We start from the raw sequence: 17,199 nt of genomic DNA on the forward strand, positions 1-17,199 counted from the left end.
CCTAACTGTGAACTTCATGGTTGACCAAATAGGAATGCCATTTCAAAAGGTGGCACATACCTGCATGAAAGAATCTCCCAGCCTGTTTGTGGTGAATGTCCACAGAGAACCCAGAGTAAGTCCTACATAATGGTGTTTAGAGAGCCTTTTTCTACAAGTGTATCAGCACTGGCTTGGTGTTTTCATTTCTCCTTTTGTAGTATAAGGATGCATTACAATGTAAAAGATGCCAGCACATAAAAATGAAGGTTCTAGGTAGGCACCAGCTTGACTTCTCCATATTTAATGGGTCTGTAGATGTTTTCTTCAGCAATGGGGTCTTGCTGTCAGTTTGTGGAGAGCAACCTACATTTTGGCAACAGCTTAAGTTTGTTCAATGACTCCCATGGGACTGCCTTTACCAAGAGTCCAGTTATATTTGACCCAGTTATGTTATTAGAAGCTTCAGGTGGTAAGAATAGATATCCAGTTTTAGTTCAGCATCCTCCATTATTTGTTAATTTTATTTATACCACCTTCATATACTTCATATCTACTTTACAAAATTTCTTCTATACTAGATTTCCACACACCCTGTCTAATGAGCCTTAATTTAGCTCTCACCCTGGATTCCCTCCCTCTTCCCCTTCTTCCCTGTCTTTCTCAAATTAATCTTCTTACTCCAGGATCTTTCCTTCATTCACATATATTCAATTATTTCTTTTTCCTTTTCTAGTTTGATCTATCTGCTCACTCCCAAACCCTTCCTGTATTTCTAAATTTTGTGGTTCTACAGATTGTAGCTTGGTTATTGATGCCTTAATAGGTAATATCCACATGTAAGGGAATACAAGTCATATTTGTCTTTCTGGGTCAGAGTTATTTCACTCAGGATGAGTTTTTTTCTAATTCCATTGATTTACCTATAAAACTCATGATGTTATTACTCCTCCCTATGGTTTTCCTACATTTTCACTATCCATTCATTGGTTGATGGATGTTTAACCTGTTTCTACATTATGGCTATTATCAAGAGAGCAGCAGTCAACATGCATGAGGAAATTTCTGTGTGGTAAGATAAGTTGTCCTTTAAGTATGTGCTCAAGAATTGTATAGCTGAATCTTGAGGTAGATTAATTTCTATCTTCCTGAGGAAGCCACCTGATTTTCATACTGTTTGTAAGAATTCATACTCTAACCATCAATGAATAAATCTTACCCTTGTTCTACATCCTCACCAGCTTGAATTATGACTTGTTGTACTGATCTTAGTACTGGTGTGACATAAATCTCATAGGTTTTATTTGCATTTCTTTCACAGCTAAGGAAGAACAACATTTCCTTAATTGTTTTTCAACCATTCGAGTTTCCTCTTTTGAAATTGTTCATGTACCTCTGTATGTCATTATTAATTGGGCTGTTTTCTTGTTATCTAGTGTGTTGAATTCTTTATATGTTTTGGATATTAGTCTTCTGTTGGGTATGTAGTTGGTAACATCTTTTCCCATTCTGTAGCCTGAAGCTTTGTCATATTTCTGGTGTTCTTAGCCCTGCAGAACCCTTTCAGTTTCATTAAAGTTTATTTGTTAATTATTGATCTTAGTGCCTATGCAACAGTGTCCTTTTCAGAATGTGTTTACCTGTGTTTATGAGTTCATGCATATTCCCCATTTTCTTTTCTGTCAACTTCAGTGTATCTTGCTTACTGTCGAGGTTTTGATTCATTATGTGTTGATGTGTTGTTGTTTATGTGTGTGTGAGTGTGTGTGTATGTTTTACAGAGTGATAAGTATGGATATATGTTCATTCTTCCACATGGAGCCATCAGTTTGATTAGTTCCAAATGTCAATGATACTCTTTTTTTCCATTGTGTATTTCTGTGTTCTTTATTAGGATTCAGATGTCCATGAGTATGTGAATTGTGTCTGGGTCTTCAATTTGATTTCATTGATTGTGTGTGCTTTTGTTCCAGTACCATGTTGTTTTTATTACTATAGCTCTATAAAACAACTTAAAATTGGGAATAGTGATACCTCCAGCAATTCTTTATAGTTCAGGAATGTTTTATGTATCTCACTTTTTATTGTATATATATAAGCATTCATATGCAGATCTTTGAAAAGTAATATGGGAGTTTTGATGGGGTCTGCATAGAATCTGCAGATTGCTTTTGGTAGGATTGCCCTTGTTACTAGGTTAATCCTACTGACCCATGACCATGGAAGCTCTTTTCTTCTTCTGATACTCTCTTCAGTGTCTTAAGTTTTTTATCATAGATTGGTTACACTTATTCTAAGATTTTTACATTGTTTAGAGCTATTGGGAATGGTTTTGTTTCACAAAATATTTTTTTCGGTCTATTTGTCATTTGAATATAGGCCCTACTGATTTTTGTGCAACAATTTTCCATCCTGCTATTTGCTCTTAAGTGTTTATTAGCTCTAGGAGTTTCCCAGTGCAATTTTTTACATCACTTCAGTAGTCTGTTATATTATCTGCAAATAAAGATATTTGACTTCCCCCTTTTCAATATGAATCCTCTTGATTGCCTTCTGTTGTCCCACTGCTCTAGCTGAAACTTGTACTAGTATTTTGAATAGGTATGGAGATAGTGGAAAACCTTGTTTTGTTCCTGTTGTTAATGGAAATGTTTTGAGTTTCTCTCCACTTAAGTTGGTCTTGGCTATGGGCTTGCAGTAATCTGTGGTCATTATGTTGAGGTATGTTTCTTGTATCCCTGGTCTTCCCAAGACTATTATCATGAAGGGGTGTTGGATTTTGTCAAAGGCCTTTTCAGCATCTAATAAGATGATCCTGTGGTTTTGGGGTTTCAGTTTGTTTATATGTTAGGGTATTCAGGGCTTGCTTTCATGGGAGAACTGGGTTCTGATGATGCCTAGTAGCCTTGGTTTCTGTTGCTTAGATGCCTGTGCTTGCCTCTTGCCATTTGGTTATCTCTGGTGATAGTTGGTTTCGCTGTCTCTGACTGGAACCTGTCCCTCCTGTGAGACTGTGAGCCTGTGATCTTAGGTGTGTCAGCACTCTGGGAGACCAGCTCTCTCTGGGCAGGATTTGGGTATGGGGAGCTGTGACACTGGCATAACTCCTGGAACAGATGGAGACTGGAAGGATCATGTCCTTAATTTCTCCATGTTTTCTGTGCCCTGTGGTTACCTGGTAGGTCCTTCCTTGGCAAGTTATTAGAACAAAAGTGTTGGTCTCACATGTGAACTTAGGATTGACAACAGTCCTGGGAGACCAGCTCTCTCAGGGTGAGATTTGGATACAGAGAGCTATGCCATAGGGTTAACTCTAGGGCCCAGATGGAGACCAGAAGGATCCTGTTCCCAGTTGCTAGGCCTCATGATTTCTTAACAATTTAATTAACTATTATAAAAGAATTAAGTCTTTTTATATCAGGATCTTTAGAAACCATCTTTGTTTAAAAGTTTCTCTACATTTATAGCTATGAGACAACTGGAAGCAGAATGAAAACCAGGTATTTGTTTCTATACTGCTTTGTGTCTTTGATTTGGGACTAAGTTATTGTCCCAATATATTATAAAGAGAAATCAGGGGCTAGAGAGACTACTTAGCAGTTAAGAGCACTCATTGCAATGGCAGAGCACTCATAGCAGCTCACAACTGTGGGAGAGCTGAATGAACTTTTTCTCACCAATGAGCACTAGAGAAATATCAAACATGCAGGATTGTGTCTTCAAAAGGAGAGAAAAGATATTGTCTTAGTTAGGGCTTTGCTGCTGTGAACAGCTACCATGACCAAGGCACCTCTTATAAGGACAACATTTAATTGGGGCTAGCTTACAGGTTCAGAAGTTAAGTTTATTATCATCAAGGTAAAACCATGGTACCATCCATGCAGGTATGGTGCTGGTGGAGCTGAGAGTTCTACATCTTCATCTGAAGGCTGCTAGTGGAAGACTGACTTCCATCCAGGCAGCTAGGATGAAAGTCTTAAAGCCTATGCCCATGGTGACACACATACTCCAACAGGGACACACCCTCTAATGGTGCCACTCCCTAGGATTAGCATATAGAAACTGTCACAAATATATAAGCTGTTTTCTGCCTGGAAGTTGGGAGAAAATTCAATTAATATCCTGGTAACCTTTGTGTGGCTGAGACCACAACAGAACCTCTTCAAGACTTTTATCATGAGCTTGTCAGTCTCTAGAACCCATTTTTATGAGAGATGTCATTTGTACAAAGAGTTTGTGTGTAGTCATGCCTTGGTCCTTATTGTATACATAGAATTGAGTTATTTATCATCAGGAGGGTTTTCACTGAATTGTGCTGTACATAAACATGCCAAAAGAGATACTGCAATTGATTCTACAGAGATACATCCTAAAATTTAGTTCACTTAGCACCATATCCCAAAACCTCAAAAAAATGAAGAATTCCATGAAAACATTTAAGTGTCACTGCTTCTATTTAAAGACCGTGTACATAAGGACAGTGTCAATAGGACAAAATGGCAACCAACAGACTAGAAAAAGATCTTTCCCAATCCTATACCCAATAGAGGGATAATGCTTAATATATTAAATGAACTCAAGAAGTTAGACTCCAGAGAACCAAATAACCCTATTAAAAATGGGGTGCAGAGCTAAACAAAGAATTCTTATTTTTTGTTTTGGTTTTATTAGAAAGGGTTTCTCTGTATAGCCCTGGCTGTCCTGGAACTCACTCTGTACACCAGGCTGGCCTCTAACTCAGAAATCCACCTGCCTCTGCCTCCCAAGTGCTGGGATTAAAGACATGCGCCACCACTGCCCGGCTAAACAAAGAATTCTTAACTGAGGAATACCGAATGACTGAGAAGAACCTAAAGAAATGCTCAATATCCTTAGTTATCAGGGAAATGCATATCAAAACAACCCTGAGATTTCACTTCACACCAGTCAGAATGGCTAGGATAAAAAACTCAGGTGACAGCAGATGCTGGCGAGTTTGTGAAGAAAGAGGAACACTCCTTCATTGCTGGTGGGATTGCAAGCTGGTTCAACCACTCTGGAAATTAGTTTTGTGGTTCTTCAGGAAATTGAACATAGTATTACCAGAGGGCCCAGCTATACACTCCTGGGCATTTACCCAGAAGATGCTCCAACATGTAATAAGGACACATGCTCCACTATCTTCATAGCAGCCTTATTTATAATAGCCAGAACCTGGAAACAACCCAAATGCCCCTCAACAGAGGAGTGGATATAGAAATTGTGGTACATCTACACAATGGAGTACTACTCATCTATTAAAAACAATGAATTTATGAAATTCTTAGGGAAACGGATGGGTCTGGAGAATATCATCCTGAGTGAGGTAACCCAATCACAAAAGAAAAAACATGGTATGCTCTCTCTGATAAGTGGATATTAGCCCAGAAGCTCAGAATACCCAAAATACAATCTACAAACCACAAGCAACTCAAGAAGGAGGAAGATCAAAGTGAGAATACTTCATTCTTTCTTAGAAGGGGGAGCAAAATACCCATCGAAGGAGTTGCAGAGACAAACTATGGAGCAGAGACTGAAAGAAGGACAATCCAGAAACTGCTCCACCTGGTAATCTTTCCCATATTCAATCATCAAATCCAGACATTATTGTGGATGCTAGCAAGTGCTGGCTAACAGGAACCTGATATAGCTGTCTCCTGAGAGGCTCTGCCAGTGCCCAACTAATACAGAAGTAGAGGCTCACAGCCATCCATCAGACTGAGCACAGGGTCCCCACTGAAAGAGCTAAAGAAAGGACCCAAGGAGCTGAAGGGTTTGCAGCCCCTTAGGACAAACAACAATATGAACTAACCAGTACCCTCAGAGCTCCCAGGGACTAAACCACCAACCAAAGAATACACATGGTGGGACTCATGGCTCCAGCAGCATATGTATAGCAGAGGATGTCCTAGTTGGTCATCAATGGGAGGAGAGGCCCTTGGTCCTGTAAAGGTTCTATGCCCCAGTGTAGGGGATTGCAAGGGCCAGGATGCAGGAGATGGTGGATTATTGAGCAGGGGCTTGGGGGTGGGAACAGGGTTTTGTTTTGTTTTGTTTTGTTTTCTGGAGGAGAAACTAGGAAAAGAGATTTCATTTGAAATGCAAATAAAGAAAATATCTAATAAAACAAACTCAAAACCTTGTGTGCATTGAAATTATGTGATTATCAATTTACAATGATATAATTTATTGAGCTGATACTTTCATTGTTACATAGTTACTTTAGAATTATTATATTAATGGCTACATCTCTTCTGCCATTGCAGGTATCTCCTGTACTTCTGCATCTTATTTTGTCTAAACTTGTTTTCCTTGCTAACTCAGGCTCAACCACATTCCGACATGGGTCTTAATAGGCTCCAATGCATCTACCTGAATCATTGCCCCTCCTACTTAAACTGTGAAATCACATCAATTTATCATTCTGTAGCCAAATGGCAAGGGCCTTTAAGCCTTTGTCCAGACAGGATATTGTCCCTAGACTTTACCTTTATGACATGCTATACTTCTTTCTGTCTACAGCAACTACCAGGTCTCATGTTTTATCTCTTAGCTAGACCATGAATTAGAAGCAGAGACAGAAGTGAATACCAGAGTTAAAAGTTTAGCCTACACATAGGATTTCTTAGTTTTTATACTTAATTATCATCCAATTGACTTTTTCAAATATTACCTTCATCCAATTATAAACATGCAGGAGGCTAAAGTGTAGTAAGATGCATTCTTCGACAAAGCACCAAGAAAGAACAGACATGCCCCTTTAATCCAGAGAGATAATTCCACATTTACCCTCTTCCTTGAAGTGTTCTTGCTCTGCTACCCAAAGCTCACATTCCAATATTTGTAGATCCAATATCAGGTATCGAAATCCTTTGGTTTCCTGACTTTCTCTGTCAGGTGGCCTTTTAAATAGAATGTCCGTTGGACACTGTGCTGGGTCCCTAGTGACCATGCTTGTCTATTGCTCAGTTCTATCTGGCTCTTTGGACTCCTGATGCCTCTCAACAAACCCAGCTTAAGTCTTGTGCCACCTCTTTAGTTGCCTTGACTCTGTTCCTTCCCCTACCTGCACACTCACCCTGTTTACCATTCCTGGGTTGCTCTCCCACCTTGGACTCACCTGGCTCTCCTTTCAAAGTCCCTTCTGTTGTCTTAATCTTTCCCAGACACCTTGTGCTAAGCTCCATTGTCTTCAGTCATAGGTTCACACAAGTGAGTGAGCACTTCCCTGTGTCTCTGTTATTCTGTGATCATGGATTGCAGAATCGAGAGGAAAAAAATAAGGAGGCTCACAGGCTCAGGCTGCTGCCAATCTTTCTGTACCTTACAGTCCCTTATAGTGTTTTACTTGCATTGCAAAAGCTTGTGTTCAGGACTACCTCCCTAAAGTAAGGACTACTCCTACCTAAAGTAGCATGTTTCACTTCTGACTGTATGGAATGGATGATGGTGTGTTAATTGTTGGTTAAGAGCTGCATTCTCCTTTATATTATGACACATTTTCTGACTGGTGTCCTGGTCTCAGTGATATTGAAAAGGTTAAGGGGAGAACTGGGAGGAAATAAAGGACAAAATGTCAGAGAATGCCTTGCAGAAGTGAGCTGAAGAGGTAGAAGATGAAGGGACTGGCATTATATCAGAAGATGAGGATAACATCTTTCAGATTCTAGGCGGAGGTGATATATGTGCATGATTGAATCAGGTTTCTTCCTTCTAACCTTCCAGGAATTTAGACTTGTCTTTATTGTGTACATTTTAAGGTATAAATAGGGAGTTATTAATTATTTAATTTATTAATGTTTAAACTACATGTTACAAACATATCCTAGTGTGTTTTAGAATCTTCCAGCACCCTGATATGAGAGGTGGTGGGTGAGACTTTCTCCCTCTCTTGCCTCTTCATTTCTAGGGACATTGCTTAAGGACTACACAATTTCCTTAAGGTTATGGTGAGCCTGGTTTGTAAGTCTAGGTAGGTGAAAGAGGCTAACAGAGCTAGAGCTCTCCCTAGGAGGAGCAGTCCAACCTTCAGGACTGCTGTCCCTAATACAAGCAAGTCCAGGCTACAAGGTTTAGTATGAAGACAGAGATTTCCCTCGAGTCTCTCTGATAAAGTGGACAACTTCCCACCATCCGGACAGGGAGGTGAAGAGGAAAACATATGACACAGGAATGAGAGTCCTTGCTTCCTGTTTGGGAAGTGTAAAATGAGGCAAAATATGTCAATCATCTAGTTCTTGCTCACAGTGAAAGGGCCCCAGACCTTTGCACAACTGATAAATGATGGGAATACTGCTCAGGCCATAAAACTGAGCACCTAGACAGAATCTCCTGCCAAAACTAAGGCAAAGGCCTCGTCTTTCACAGTCAATATAGTTTGGATAGCCCCAAAATTTACTAGTGTTGCTTTTTAGCTTCTGTACTACGTTTTGTCTGTTTTTGTTAACTAGAATATCATTTTGTGCTTAAACCTTACTCTGAGAAAGGCTCAGTGCTACACAGGGTCCTGAGCAACTAGTATATCTGGCAGCTGAATAATAAAGACATTTTTATTGGCGTAACCCCATGTTCGAACAGTCTTGTCTGGTGAGCACTGCACAACACCCATTTCTGCCTAATTAAGGTCAAGATCAGATTGCTACTTCCTCTGAGTAAACTCCACTTTTATGTTCAGTTTGTGAACTGAAAATGTCTGGCAATGAAAGGGACATCATAGCAAAGCCCAAGATTAGGAAGATGCTGAGTCCAGGTAAGGCATTGCAATATTTATTGCTGTTTTTGTCTTGATTCATAAATCAATAGGATTTTACCAAAGGAAGGATGTGCTTTAAGACTTGAAGGGGAAAAGAAAACCAATACTAAGATCTAAGTGACAGGACATTGTAATTGCTGAAGCCTTTGGTCACAGCAACTGAGGTTCAGCTACCTGTGTGTCTCTGGACAGCAGCATAGGGATGAAAGCTTTTGGTTGGGTTAGTGACTGGCAAGGCTTCTGGTGGCTTGAGAAACACACCAAGTTTTTCACTGCACCAAAAGAAGGCAGCAGAACCTGGCTTGTGCCTTTTTCCTAGCTGGAGGACCTGGTAAGCCTTGTCCACACCCTATTCCCATCACTGAGACTTTGTGTCCAGTGTCTCCCTGTGCTGCTTCACTAGTGTCCCGATCCACTCCGAGGTTTTCTGCTTGGCTTCCTCCCAGCTGACAAGTGGCTCATAGCCCAGATCTCGCTGAGCTTTCTTGTAGGAGAAAGTGAACGTACTATTTGCTAGTGTGACCAAGTGGCGGTTAAAGAGAGGTCGATACCTGTAGATTGGACTCAGCAGGAAGCTCACAGTTTCCAGCAGGAAGGCAAGCCAGTAGAGCAGGGGCAGAGGAAGGCTCCAACTGGAATCAAGGTGGAAGCCCCACTCTTTGCTCAGGGTGCAATTTAAATCATCATAGCTTTGGTGAGGGGTGTCATCTGAGACATAGTAGAACTGTCCTTGGATGCTTGGTGACTTCTTGGGGTCTCGAAAGCCCCTGGCTGCCAGAATGTGTGCCCAGGCCACATTGCCCACATACACTGGGTTGGCTATGGAGAATTTGCCAGTAACACTCAGAATACCCTTATTTTTGAGAGCTGTAATTATTATGTTTGATATGATTGGACTTCTCTCCCCATAAATGTACATGGGTCTTAAGGCACAAGTATGCAAAGTGCCACCATTTTTCAGGATGCTCCCATTGGCTGCCAGTACTGCCTTCTCGGCCATCTTTTTGCTGTATGGGTATGGATCAGGCCATGTGCTTTCATGATGCTCTTCCTCATGGCCATTCAGGACAATCTTTTTGTAGGAGTTGGGCCCTGCAACATCAACTGAGCTGCAGAAGATGAAGGCTGGCACACTGGCTTGGACACAGGCCTCCAATAAGTTCTGGGTACCTAATCACAGACAACACACTGTCAGTGTCAGTGTCAAGAAATAGATCAAGGACTCTACATCCAGTTATTTCTCTCCTATTCCCAGTACTTTTATTCTGTTCCTGAATCAGCACAACTATGCTATGCACACATGAGCAATAAAATATAATTAAACAAATAAACAAATATATATATATGTGTGTGTGTGTGTGTGTGTGTGTGTGTGTGTGTGTGTGGTATATGCTATCTAGCAGCAGAGACTTTTAGATGTCCAGCCTTTACAGTCTGTACTGGCTGGTTTTGTGTGTCCACTTGACACAGGCTGGAGTTATCACAGAGAAGAGAGCTTCAGTTGGGACAGTGCCTCCATGAGACCCAGCTGTGGGGCATTTTCTCAATTAGTGATCAAGGAAGTAGAGCCCCTTAGGGTGGTGCCATCCCTGGGCTGGAAGTCTTGAGTTCTATAAGAGAGTAGACTGAACAAGCCAGGGGAAGCAAGCCAGTAAGGAACGTCCCTTTATGGCCTCTCCATCAGCTCCTGCTTTCTGACCTGCTTGAGTTCCAGTCCTGACTTCCTCTGGAGATCAACAGCAATGTGGAAGTAAGCTAAATAAACCCTTTCCTCCCCATCTTGCTTCTTGGTCATGATGTTTGTGCAGGAATAGAAAACCTGATTAAGACATATAATTAAACAAATAAACAAATAAATATATAAGTGATATATGCTATCTGGTAGCTGAGACTTTTAGATGTCCAGCCTTTACAGATCTTTTCTTTGTCTATGACCTTCAATTCTGAAGAACAAAGTTTTTCTATTCTGTACTTTAGCAATATAGCTTTAAGAACAAGGATTTGTCATTGCTATCATTCTTTTCTATTGAGCCTGCTAGAGTGCTGAAAACAACATGCACCCACTGCTGGCCATTCTTGGTAACTGTAGACACAGTGTAGACCTGCAGATCCTGGAGGAAGAAAGGAATGTCCCGGACAAGGTGTCCTTAGCATTGTTATCATCCACTCATTTACTGACATTACAAGTCACTCTGTAACTCAATTTCTGGGAGAAACAGCTTCATTTTCTTAAGTTAAATGTATTTGTCATTTAAATGTGGGTTTATGTTTGCCAGTGAGGGCTGAAAGCTATTACTATGATATATATTTTGGTGTGGAGAAGTTCTAGTAAGATAATGCCCTAATCACTGTCCCTGTCACCTTACAACTCCAGGTGCTAGGAGATACAGCACATAAGCATTATAATGGAGAGTCTGGCTAACAATACCAGGTTCTTTTGGCACTTTCCTGCACATATTCTTGTGTCAGGGCTGTGAATGAGAAACTAGTAAGAATATTTTTAAGGAGTTCCTGGAATTGCAAATAAATTACAATTTATTTTTGTAAAGTAGTGCTGGAGTAACCAAATTTAAAGTCAACAATAAAGAACACATAAGGGTTTTCTTTTGGTGTCCTTGACCCCTTCTACTCTTACATTCCTTCCTCCCTCTCTGCATCAGGGTTCTGTGAACTCTGCCTAATGATTGGCTGTGGGTCTCTGCATTAGTTTCCATCAGTTCCTGGATAAAACCTCTGGTGTCAGTTGGTTTAGACATCAATCTTTGAATATAGCCCAATATCATTAAATTAAACATAATTTCACATACACACACACACACACACACACACACACACACACACACACACACGCACCTGTGCTCATAGGTTCTATGCCTTTTGTGGTTGGTTTTAACCTAGGTTTCTGTGCCATCTGGTCTCTTGTTTCTGATTTCTGGTCCTCAAGGCAGTTTCAGGGTGGACTGCCCCTGGTGGCAGGGTTCTCAAGCAGAAAACCCACAGAATCAACAATTCTTGATTCATAGGAGCTCATTGAGTATGAACCAACAATCATGGAGACTGCATAGTTCTAACCTAGGCCTTCTGTATGTTATGGTTGTATAGATTTCTGTTTGGGGTGACTCCTAACAGAGAGAGCAGGGGCTGTCTTTGATGCTTCTGCCTTCTTTTGTGATCCTTGTCCTCCTACTGGATTGCTTCATCCAGCATTAATGTAAGGGTCTCTGTCTAGTCTTAATTCACCTTGATATACCATGGTTGATTGATATCCCTGTGAGGGCTGCCATTTTCTGAAAGGAAACTTGAGAGGAGTGGATGGGAAAGGAGGCAGGGAGGGGTATGATGAAAGATGTGGGTGGTTTAAAGATGTAGGAGATAGTGAAGTTGGGGTGTAATGCACCAGAGGATAAATTAATAAAAAATGGAACATATACAAGGACATTGAAGAGGGAGTAGTGGTGATAGAAAGATTGGTCTTTGGTGGAGAGAATGAGGCTATGTGAATTTACCTGTTTCACCCTAACTTATACTATGAAGCCATACTGCAAAAGCACCCACCAAAAGGAAAAATAGAGAAAAAGAAAGGGGGCATGGGAAAATCCTTACCTCCTCCAGAGGAGAGCCACCGTGGGCTGAGAAGCTACTGTTAAGGACATGGGTGTCCTTAATGACTCCTAAGAAAAGAGCATGGGAGGACAAGTGCTGGATCATTCTTCCCAGCATGGTTCTGGGAAACAGCTTTGCTGAGGTGTCTGAGGGGACACCTTGCTTCATGGGGGCAGGGTGACTCACAGAACTAAGCTAACACACACTGGGCTGTCTAATACCTGGATTTGGTCTGTAAGCAGGCAGTGGGTAGATTGAAATAAAGGTGTGGGACTTGGAATCTATCAGAGTAGTATGAAGGAGAACAGGACTGAGAGTGTGACTTTAAACCTTCATTCTCTTACTATCTTAATCCTTAGCACTCACATGGCTTCTCACAACCCTCTGTAACTCTAGTTCCAGGGATTTGATGTACTTTTCTGGTCATATAGGTACCCATCATACCAATGGTATGCAGATATTCATGCAGACACAAAATGAAAAGAAAATTAAATTTTACAGAAATACTGAGACTGAGTGCCATACTGTCAGAGACATGAGTGAACACAGAGCAGGATTGCCCCACTACCTGTTATTCTCTTATCATTTTCCTACAGGCTCCATATTTTTCTCAGGTACTGTACCTTTCAGATTGACATCTATGATGGTCTGCTTGGGCACAACACCTGAGACATCAATGACAGCAGCAGTGTGAATGACAACAGAGATGCCCTGGCAGGCTCTCCTCAGGTACTGGGCATCAAGAATGTCTCCTTCCAGCAGTGTGACCTTGACCTTTGTCTGTAGCTCTGTGAACACAAAACAGGTCCTTGGGAAGCTTTCTGCATGAGATGGAATTTCCTGACCATGGTCAGTTACCTAGGCTTTCAAGGGCAATCATGATAAAAAGATACTGAGGAAGAGGCCTTTCTTCTAAAGGAAGCATAAACACTCAAAAATCAGAATGTAGCATTTGTAAGAAATGAGGAAGCATCTATATCCACCCCATCCCTTTGTAGAAAATGCTTCTGAGGCATAAGATTCCATTTCTGTTTTATATATAAACAGATAGTCATGGGAAAATCCAACATGCATTAAAACAACTTGAGAGGTGGTGGCACAGAAATCTAAGTTGGAAGAATGGGATTTAATTGATAGGGAATGGGGAAGTCATGTGTGGATTTGAAGGAGAATCAGAGTTCTGCCTTGGGAAGCTGTAACATCAATGTGGGATTATAAACTGTGAAGGCATAGCAGAAATCTGATCAAGGAACATGTTAACTAGATTATGTCCTCTGAACCTCCAGTGAGGAGGATCCAGAAGAGGGAGACACATCAATGGACATTTCAATTCTGCCCATGATAGGTCTTGCTACTTAGGTCTGGGGAGAGAACAAATCAAGAGTTAGCTGAATTACAGAGAGGGAAATAGAGCATACATGCATGCTGCATACAAGTCACCCCTTAAGAGACCCATGTTGCAGACATGAAGCCAGGACAGTGGTTACATCAGTATCTTCAGCGTTTTTTGAATTCACAGCATGACACTGGTAATCACATAGTTAATGTATTCTCTCACAATAGGAGCATTGTGACACAGGCAGTCTAAAACAGTCACATTGTCCTCATAGCTGAGCATAATTTTCTAAGGTTCTTGCAGGGTTATCTTGAAGGTGTCATGATAATGCCACTAAAAACTGCACTGTCATTCCAGAGCTTGCTCTTGTCCCTAGGGGCAGCAATGTCAGCAAAGAAGAATGCCAGACTCCAGAAAAGTCTACTGTCATTTCCTTTATGAAGAAGAAGGTCAGAGGGGAATGACATTGGAGAAAGGAGGTGAAGAGTCTGTGGCCCTCCCTTGACTCAGCTCATTATACTGCTCAGTGTATGTTCTGACTCAGTCTGTCACCCTTTGCCCCTCTCTGTCTCTCTTTCACTCACTGATTTGACTCTTTATTTCAACTCCACTGAGAGAATGTTCAATGACTTTCCTCTGCTAAACCACACAAGAGAAGCAACAAACAACCAGACCCATGTCAGGCAGAAAAGGCAGAGACACACTGCTGAGGACTCCAATCCAATGCTAATCATAATGCTGCAGAGCAGTAGGAAATATATACTAGAATCACATTACAGGAAGAACACCACTGTGACATTGCCAGATGGGAAGAAAGACAGGGTCTGGAGCTCTAGCAGTTTTGCTTGTGGCCACCAATTCTAAACCAAACACAAGCCAGACTCTAGCCCCACAACTGTGATGTATTTTATGCTGTGTGGTCATGAATCTTCCCTATGTGTTTGTGCATGGAGAGGCCTGAAATTTCAAGTGCTCTTCCATATTTGCTAGACAAGAAGCCCTCCCAATGCTCAGTCAACATTCTCAATAGACACACAAACGGAGACTCTGGCTCACTTACTAGAGAATTCCTCCTTGGTTTCTGGTCTGAAGACTTTGTCCAGAGCCCTGACCTCCTGCAGTTCTTTCTCTTGCACCAACATACTGATGATCCTCTGGCCCACAAACCCTCCTGCTCCTGTCACCAGGCAGTTCCATCCAGGCATGGTCAAGACAGCAAACAGATCACAGTGGAAGCAGGTATGATGTAGAGTGACCCTGAGCAGGGCTAGATAAAAAGGCCCAGTGAAAACAGTTTTCTGGTAATCCACTGCATTCATGCTACCCAATTATTGCTAACACACTATGACCACAGCAGCAGCGAGAGGAGCTAAAGTAAAATAAAATCCAACCTGTTAAAAATCAGATGAGAGGGTCTGGATGCTGGTCTCCTCAGCCCTCAGATCAGGACTAGCCTTTTAATCTCTGGTCTTCTGACTCATCAGATCTTGACACATGCCTGCTTTGTGACCATTATTTATTCTTTTCTGTGGTCCCTCCTTCCCAGCGATTGATAAACATTATGCCCTTTCTTACACAGGAAGAAAAGTCAGCTTCGGCTTCAAGGCTACATTGTGATAAAGTCTATTTGTTTGGACATGCGCACTCCTCGCAGTATTATTTTCAATGTATCAAGGAGCAGTAGATACAAAATACTAAAGAAAACCAAACCAAAAATAAAAAGTATTAGAAGAACTTTACTAGATTGAATCTAAGGATAGTTATTTGCAATTTTTTTTACTGGAATTTGAATTTATTTTATGAATCCCTACAATGCAATCCAGTAAGCATTTATTGAGATTTCAAAGTTATGATCTTTTTATCATTAAACATATTTTGTAAAAATATTTTTATACTTTATATGCTAATTTTTAAAAAATATACTCAGCTAAGAAATGAAGTCATTCAAATTGTTATACATTTACAGACTTTATTAGAAAGTACAAGTGCAGACCTACTTTCCTGGAGGAGGCACAAATTAAAAACTTGAGACCCATGCAATTGGAGAAAGCTAATGATACTCTGCTATGCTTACAAACAGGAACACAGCATAACTGTTTCCTGAGAGTCTTCATCCAACATCCATTGGAAACAGATGCAGAGTCTCACAGCCAAACATCAGGTGGGGCTCAGGGTGTCATGTGGAAAAGTAGGGGAAGATGGGGATACCTATAGTGGTCAAGTATACTACAAGAAGACATACAGAGTCAACTAACCTGGGCCCATAGGGGCTTACAAAGACTGAACCACCAACCAAACAGCATGTAGGGGCTAGACCTAGGACCCATACACATGTGAAGCAGATGAGCAGCTTCGGTTTCATATTGCAGATATGCAGATAGTTCCTGCATTTAGAGGGTACTGTCTCTGACTTTGTTGCCAGCCATTGGATCTCTGTCCCTTCTCTGGACTGCCTGGTCTTACCTCTGTAAGAGAAGATTGACTCATTCTGCTGCAACTGGATGTTCCAGGGTGGGTAGTTACCCAGGGGTGGGCATGGGGGATTCCCATTCTATTAGTGGGGAGAAGGGAAATGGTAATGGGGGAGGCATTTGTGAGGGTGAAACTGCGAGGAGAGGAGGGAAGGAGGCCATGACCGGGATGTAAAGTGAATAAAAATAGTGAATTAAGCAAAATCAAAAAGATCATGTGTAGCAGCTCTTCAGTTCAGAATGTAGGAAAAGGTAACTACTGAGAGAGAGAGCAAAAGCAGTCTGTAATGGTGGTGGCTGAAAAGATCAGGGTCAGCTTCAAGGATTATGTAACCTTGGAGTTTGATCTTGGTTTAGTTAAACAACTTGACAGAAAAAAAACCACAAGGAAATACAGAGAAAAGAGCTAGCATAAGTGTAGGAATGTGCTGTGTCTCTGTTTCAAGAATTCTGAGAATCAAGGGGATTATTTTTTTAACTTGTTGAGTAATCCTTAGTAAAGACTTTGTTTTTCTATCAACAAAGCACAGAAAGAGAAGCTTTATGAACTAGGAAACACTTAATTTGGTACTGCTACATAGTCTGGATCTCATGTATTAGTCATTCACGTGGGCAATATGGGCAACTAGTGCCTGATATCTGGAGTACTTGAGACTTGTGGAATCTTTCCACCTAACTTTTTTTTAAACTTTGAAAATTCTAAATTTTTGAATGATTATGCCCCTGCCCTTTTGTGACAGAGTAGTTAGGACAGAATTTTAAGCTACAGCTCTAAATAGAATAGTCTAAAATTAAAATATTCATTGATTAAAATGGGTAAAGTCTCAGGACAGAATTCTCGACAGACATGTCATCATTTAGAGTCTGAACAGAAGTCCAGGGGCAACCTAAAAGACTGAACAGGAAGTGGAAGTGGAGGACAGTGAATATAGTGTGGTACCAGGGACATCAAGTCAACACAGAGGGTTTTGGGCTGGAGAGATGGTTCAAAGTTTAAGTGTATATGATGATCTCCCAGTAGACCAGAGTATAATTTGTAG

The 17,199-nt window shown here is 41.0% G+C and overlaps 1 protein-coding gene across 1 annotated transcript; it reads right to left on the reverse strand.

Moving 5' to 3' along the window:
- Positions 1 to 8,733: 8,733 nt before the first annotated feature.
- LOC116094201 (3 beta-hydroxysteroid dehydrogenase/Delta 5-->4-isomerase type 1) lies at positions 8,734 to 15,230 on the reverse strand. Its single transcript, XM_031376123.1, has 4 exons — positions 15,080 to 15,230; positions 14,749 to 14,955; positions 12,976 to 13,140; positions 8,734 to 9,919 (listed from the first exon to the last, which is right to left on the reverse strand). The coding sequence occupies exons 2-4, from the start codon at positions 14,891 to 14,893 to the stop codon at positions 9,108 to 9,110; spliced, it is 1,122 nt and encodes a 373-aa protein (XP_031231983.1). The 5' UTR covers positions 14,894 to 14,955; positions 15,080 to 15,230; the 3' UTR covers positions 8,734 to 9,107.
- Between the last annotated feature and the right edge of the window lie 1,969 nt (positions 15,231 to 17,199).

The sequence above is a fragment of the Mastomys coucha genome, unplaced genomic scaffold, assembly GCF_008632895.1.
Source record: "Mastomys coucha isolate ucsf_1 unplaced genomic scaffold, UCSF_Mcou_1 pScaffold16, whole genome shotgun sequence".
In the NCBI taxonomy this organism is placed as follows: Eukaryota; Metazoa; Chordata; class Mammalia; order Rodentia; family Muridae; genus Mastomys; species Mastomys coucha.